The 6000-nt window shown below is 40.4% G+C and overlaps 1 protein-coding gene across 1 annotated transcript; it reads left to right on the top strand.

Moving 5' to 3' along the window:
* The first annotated feature begins 1422 nt into the window (after positions 1-1422).
* LOC139295742 (palmitoyltransferase ZDHHC23-A-like) lies at positions 1423-4747 on the top strand. The gene is made up of 4 exons (XM_070917994.1): positions 1423-1541; positions 2186-2824; positions 3763-3930; positions 4474-4747. Exons 1-4 carry the CDS (start codon positions 1423-1425, stop codon positions 4745-4747), a joined length of 1200 nt encoding a protein of 399 aa, XP_070774095.1.
* The last annotated feature ends 1253 nt before the right edge of the window (positions 4748-6000 follow it).

Here is a 6000-nt window from a genome sequence, read left to right as displayed (position 1 = left end):
GCTCACTCAACCACTGGAGGTAGCGCCTATATTTACCAGGCATGCCAGCATTAAAACTTCAAATGGTGGCTGGTAGAAGCTGTGAAGCAGAAGTAGGCTATGCAAGAGAACGACTTGTGAACTATTTAATGACATGTGAGGAAGATAGTCTTGGGTAAAGTCAGCTGGCAGATGCAACACAATATCAAACCACTTGTCAGGAGGAATCCAAGCTTGCTTCTATTGGGACACGTCCACCGTGGGAATCCAAGAAATGAAAACCATCTCACTGCACTGATACGGTGTCGCCGCAGCACCACCAGAGCAGACACATGCCAATTTCCTTTTTCATCACAAATGACTGATGAGAAAGTAGGCTGCTGTTTTCAGTTTGTGTCTTCTTCCCCTCAGTTGATGGTTTTGTATTTTTGTTGTGGAGACAAAAGGTAAGTTAAAAGAGAAAATGTTGATAATTGGATAAATAGTTGAATAAGTCCATGTTGGTAGATAATAGTGATCATTATTAGATGATGCAACATGATATTAAGTAATACAAAAACTGTTAAATTAGGAAACTATGATAAGACTAACTGACAAAAGCTGACTGAAATGTATGTTTTGTGTTTATTTGTAATATTTGTTTTGTTAATTCCTGTATAGATCCGGGTCAGGCTCCGTATGACAAAGCTATAATCCAGGTTATAAACCAGACTAAAATAATAACTCACACTGACAATAACTCAAGTATATATGAGTGTCAAGCACTTGGGTTTGCTGGCCCAGATTGTTTGTCCCCGTGGACACGGTGGCCTTGTTTCAACAAATTACATTGAAGCTCTTGGGGACTGAGAATCCTCAGATTATTATCATTTTACAAACAGAAGATCTTGTAGTAAGTTACAGACACAGGTTGAGTCCAGTATAAGTTGCTGTAACCTGTATAACACTACATCTGTGGCTTTATAAAACTGGTAGCGTGTCATTATGAGCAGTAAAAGTAAATCTTGGACTCTCTTGGACTCACCATTGCAGTCTTACATGTCTGTTTTTGCCGTGTGTGTCGTGTTAAGTGAGTCTCCTGTAATCATGATCATTGTTCCTATGTGCTCTCCTATATGCTTACACCTAGAGGGTTAGGGGCAGATCTTTATATGTGTGTGTGTGTGTGTGTGTGTGTGTGTGTGCTTGCTGCATACAGTGAGTTTGTGTTTAGGTACTAATCGCAGAATACTGAAAGAAAACAGAAATCACTAAAACCCTCTTTGTTCTTGTTATTGGTTGTGGTATTGCCTTTTTATGTTCCGCAGCAGTAAGTTACATATTTGAATATTTCCCCTAAACCAATGTGCTGTAACTGTTCATGGTTCATAGTTCAAGAGTACAGAGTTTTTAAATGATGGCCTTTTGTGTTGAAACGACAGCTTGTACCTTTAGCAAGCCATAATGAAATGGGAGAAGTTAAAGCCTCCAGAGCCAGATGATCCTATGTGTTGCTGTGAGTGTGATATCTGCCAGTACGGATGTTGCTGTGACTGTGAAGATCTGGATGAAGCCTTGAACAGGTATGAAGGGCTTGAGGAAAAGGATCAGCACTGAGTACAACTATAGTAGAATATGCTGAAGTACTGTACTGGAAAGTAAAAGAAACCTCATTTTGCTTGACGTAAATGTTTTTCACACAGAAGTAGCACTTGTATCTCTTTTACAAGCTGCTCTGTTTAATAGTCTTTTTGTTACGTATTGTGACCAAGAAAGAATCAGGGTGGTTAAGGCTGGATTACAAACTGGGAAAAACAAACAACTGCTCGAGGGCCCCAGACCCTCGGGAGGCCTGAGGGATCCATGTTACGATTCATTTTGGGTAGATTGATTGATTAATTGCAAACTTGTTTGGTAACACTGTAGGCGACACAAAAGCACATTATGAACTGATATGACAGGAACCATCAGGAAATAGTTTGAGAATTTGGAAAATCCTCCTGTCTTGTAGAGGGGCCGTGAGTTGATATCTAGATTTCAAGCCTCTATTAATTCAGTTGAACTTACATGTTGCATATTCTTTAATAAATACATGCATTATGTAGCTACCACAAACAAATGTCTAATATTTATTAGTAATACATGCAATTCATAAAGAGTGGTAGAAATGAAAAGAGCAACTGTAGCCACATTATAATTATGACTTGTTGACCACTGTTCTCTGTAGGTGGCTGAAAGACAGACCACCTACAAGTGGATGTCAGTCTCCTGTACTTAGGGCCTTGGTTGGCAACCTGGAGATCTCCATGATCCCGGCCCTGGTGCTGCTACCTCTCCTGCTGCGGGTTGCAGCGCTGCACTACCTGCTGGGCATCATCATCCTGACAGCTCTGCCCGGCCTGGTGCTGTGGTACTACTACGCCACGCACCGAAAGAAGAGACGCACCCTCTTCTTCCTCACTCTTTCGCTCTACTCCCTGTTGTATATGTATTACCTTTTCATCACAGAGATTTATCCACGTGGGGACATCAGCCAGCTGCAGCTGTGTACTGTGACCACTGGGATGATTCTCACTATTGTTTCGCTTATTCACACCAAGAGAGGCCCAGGATTAGTGCCCACCTCCCCACATGAAGCACACAGTCACAGTCAGGAGGCGAACAAGGGCTCCACACACCCCAATGGATCTATCCAATCAGCAGCCTCCTTCTCCTCAGGGACTGCAGCAGAGTTGCAGGCAACAAAAGAGGCCCTGACACCAAAATGGAGCCAATGTCCTGTGTGCAAAATAATGCGACCCCCGCGGGCCGGACACTGTAGGACCTGTGGATCCTGTGTCCAGCGTCTGGACCACCACTGTATCTGGTGGGTTGGATATAACGTACACATTAACATATTTCTTGTGTGGCCTGTGAATCACTTCTAAGTCAGTTATACTTTTCTGTATCATACATTCACAGATCATGAAAATGAATAGAGAATTATGATGGCTTAAATTAGATAGCCCTGTGATTACACACTAACAGTCTTATCTTCAGCAAAGACTCCGCCTACCTCATATTTTCTTTCCTAGTAGAGAAACTAGAAAAGGACTAGGAACCATTAGATTACACACTCATCAGCCAATTTAGTTGCACTTTGTTTAGTTCACACTTCTGATACCGTCAAACCTTTTGATTGTCTTTAATAACCTGAATTTGTCATCTACAAATAGGCAGAAACATGCATACTGCTCAACCAAAAGCAAATTTGTCAATTAAATGGACATGAATCAGCCATTACAGTGTACTTTCAACAGATCATTAAAACATATTTTCCCACTTACCCATAGTTGTATCTATTGTATGAAGATATGTTTGGTTTTATTTTTTGAAAATTAAGATTTTGAATAGATTTTGCTGCTGAGATTTCTGCTGCCACCTTTAAAAACTCTAAAGCAGTGTGTCTTTCCATAAGCAATGCCCCGGTTATTCGAGATAATCCACAGATTTTACTGTGGATTAACAGTTTTTAACAGTTTGGGAACTATTTTCTTCCAATGGTGTAAAAAAGTGAAAACAGTTCTCAGCAAAATTATGTTCATGTGTAAACTTAAACTAGAGCTGTGAGGAGGTATACGGGGGTCTCACCAGGAGGGCGAGGCTGTGGAGTTCAAGTCTGCACTAAAAGCTATTCTCAATAAATACCATTCAACATTTTACATTCAACAGAAGGTGTATGGAGCCAAAATATCAGGCAGTGTGTCGCTGCTTTAATCTGTTTGGTGTGTCTGTGTTATGTCTGTATGCGTTGAGGTGTTGCAGGATCAACAGCTGTGTTGGACAGGCAAACCATCGCAGTTTCCTGCTGACTCTCTCTGTGTTCGTGTTGACCTCTCTGTATGGGATCAGTTTGGTGCTTTGCAGTCTCTGTCCTCGACAGTATCTAATGACGGCTCTCCTCTACTGCCCTGGCATCTACAGTCAGTCTAGGTACAACACTCCTTCGTATTCTGTCTCCTGGTGACTGTAAAACTAAATGTATGAGTAGATCAGAAGTCAACACTGTAAAAGTTGCAAAAGTAATATTAAAACTTAAAAAAATCTGAATATAAACTTTCCTTGAAATTAGATAATAAGTATGATCAATAACATGTTCTAATTAATATTAGTGAAAATTGGCAACATCAATACAGCAATCAAAATAGCATTAGCAAGGAGATGACTTTTCAGTGATTTTTTGAAACAATTTAAAGATGGTTTTATTTGAAGATTATAGACTGATGACTGTTTATAGAGGTGTTTAATATTTTGTGGCAATATTTTATAATAAAACTCTAAACACACCTTTTCAGCTAAATGTCATAGTTACATTTATGTAATTACTATATATTTATTGCCTTCCTTTGTGTATTTTGTCTCAGGAAACTAGCATGAACAGCAGATATACTTTTGGAAAAGTGTGCATGCATGTAAACACATTTTAAACACTACAATTTTCCTTCTGTTATATTCACTCTTTCTTTATGTTTACAGCACGGCACTTTGTTTCACCTGTGCTTGGTACAGCAGCATTGTCACAGGTGGATTACTTTACCTGTTGGTGGTACAAGTTCTGAATATCAGCTTCAATGTGACGGAGCGGGAGTCTCAGCTGGCTCTGAGGAACAAAACGGGCCAGAGCCGCCTGTGGGGACTCGTCATCGACACAGGAGAGTATTCACGTGGCTTCTGTCAGAACTGGGTTGAGTTCCTCACCATGGCAGATGCCTCGGTGTCTCCTCGCTCCAGCCTCACCGACTTGGTCTAGTTTCATTTTATACTCTAATATCATCATGATAACAGACTGTCCATCTCGTGTATTTCTTAGGAAATATCAGCGTATCAGACTTCCAATGCTTATTGCATTGATAGCCTCTTAATACATTCAAAACAATTTTAACTCTACAATAAGTTGCAGGGGAATGTCAAGGTGCTAATATTGAATGCTTAATAAACTACACATTGATAATTGTTTTGGGGTTGGAATTTGTTGCACAATTGTCTATTCAAGGAAATAAACTACAGGCATAAGGCTGCAGGCACTGCCATACTGCACACTGTACATATTTTCTCTGCCTTCAGAAAGTGAACTTCATGCATGCTGTCGGACTGAATTCAAAATATTGTTGACTGCATGTCAATTAAACAATGAAATAAAAGACTTAACCTTGTAATTAATGTGGGGTGACTCTGTGGGGTTTAAGTAAAAGAAGAATAGCCATGTTTTCAGCTCTGTTAGGCGCGAATGGTCATTACACACCCAGCATATAAAACTGCTGGATGGATAAAAGATGGAGAAACAAATTTGCAAAAAGTCCACGAGCAGTTTAAAAAATGTAGCTGGGCCTTGGCTTGGTGGCGCCAGACAAAAGCCCATATTATGACAGCAATTGAAAGTGTTTATCCTCTGTACGGTGGCCACAGGACATCTCAGACTCAACTTGACAGGCTCAGCTGTCAGACTTCTTGTGCCACAGATGTACTTTGTCAGGCTCAAACTCTGCTGTGCTATGAACTCAATGCACATTAGCAACATGTCAGTGTCAGTTAGCATGTTTGCACATTTAAATGCTAACATGCATATATGTGACATGTGACATTTAGCATTTTACCATGCTAATATGTAATGTTTAGCATGTTAGCTTGTTAGCATGCATAAGGCTGTGATACTGTTGCTAGTACTATTCTCTGCCATGCAGAAGGATGGAGCCAGCTGGATGCCTCCCGGAGAAGATCTTCTGACTACGTCAAACTGGGAGAAATCCCAGGGACATGCTGGGGAGATTATATATCCAATCCTAGCGCTTTCATAAAACCTAATTTTAGACTATTCATTCAGCATTAGATTTAATAAAACAGGCATGAAAACTGGCACAGACAAATGGAGCACTGCATCTGACCCCTGTGAGTCAGTGGGTGTACAGTCATAACTTCCTGGAGCAGCTTCCGTCATCTTTACTGATGCAATCTTGTTTTTCCTGTATTTACTTAATATTCTTCTCTGCAGTGCTCTGTGTTATT

Source organism: Enoplosus armatus, chromosome 13 (genome assembly GCF_043641665.1).
Source record: "Enoplosus armatus isolate fEnoArm2 chromosome 13, fEnoArm2.hap1, whole genome shotgun sequence".
In the NCBI taxonomy this organism is placed as follows: domain Eukaryota; kingdom Metazoa; phylum Chordata; class Actinopteri; order Centrarchiformes; family Enoplosidae; genus Enoplosus; species Enoplosus armatus.
The sequence above is the reverse complement of the archived record's forward strand: the minus strand, read 5'-3'. Positions and strand labels throughout refer to the sequence as shown.

Bases quoted from the DNA above. Each gene is read 5' to 3' on its own strand.
- LOC139295742 (XM_070917994.1), top strand. From the start codon at position 1,423: ATGAAATGGGAGAAGTTAAAGCCTCCAGAGCCAGATGATCCTATGTGT. The intron at 1,542-2,185 runs GTATGAAGGGCT...TGTTCTCTGTAG, and splicing joins CTGGATGAAGCCTTGAACAG to GTGGCTGAAAGACAGACCAC. The intron at 3,931-4,473 runs GTACAACACTCC...TTATGTTTACAG, and splicing joins GGCATCTACAGTCAGTCTAG to CACGGCACTTTGTTTCACCT.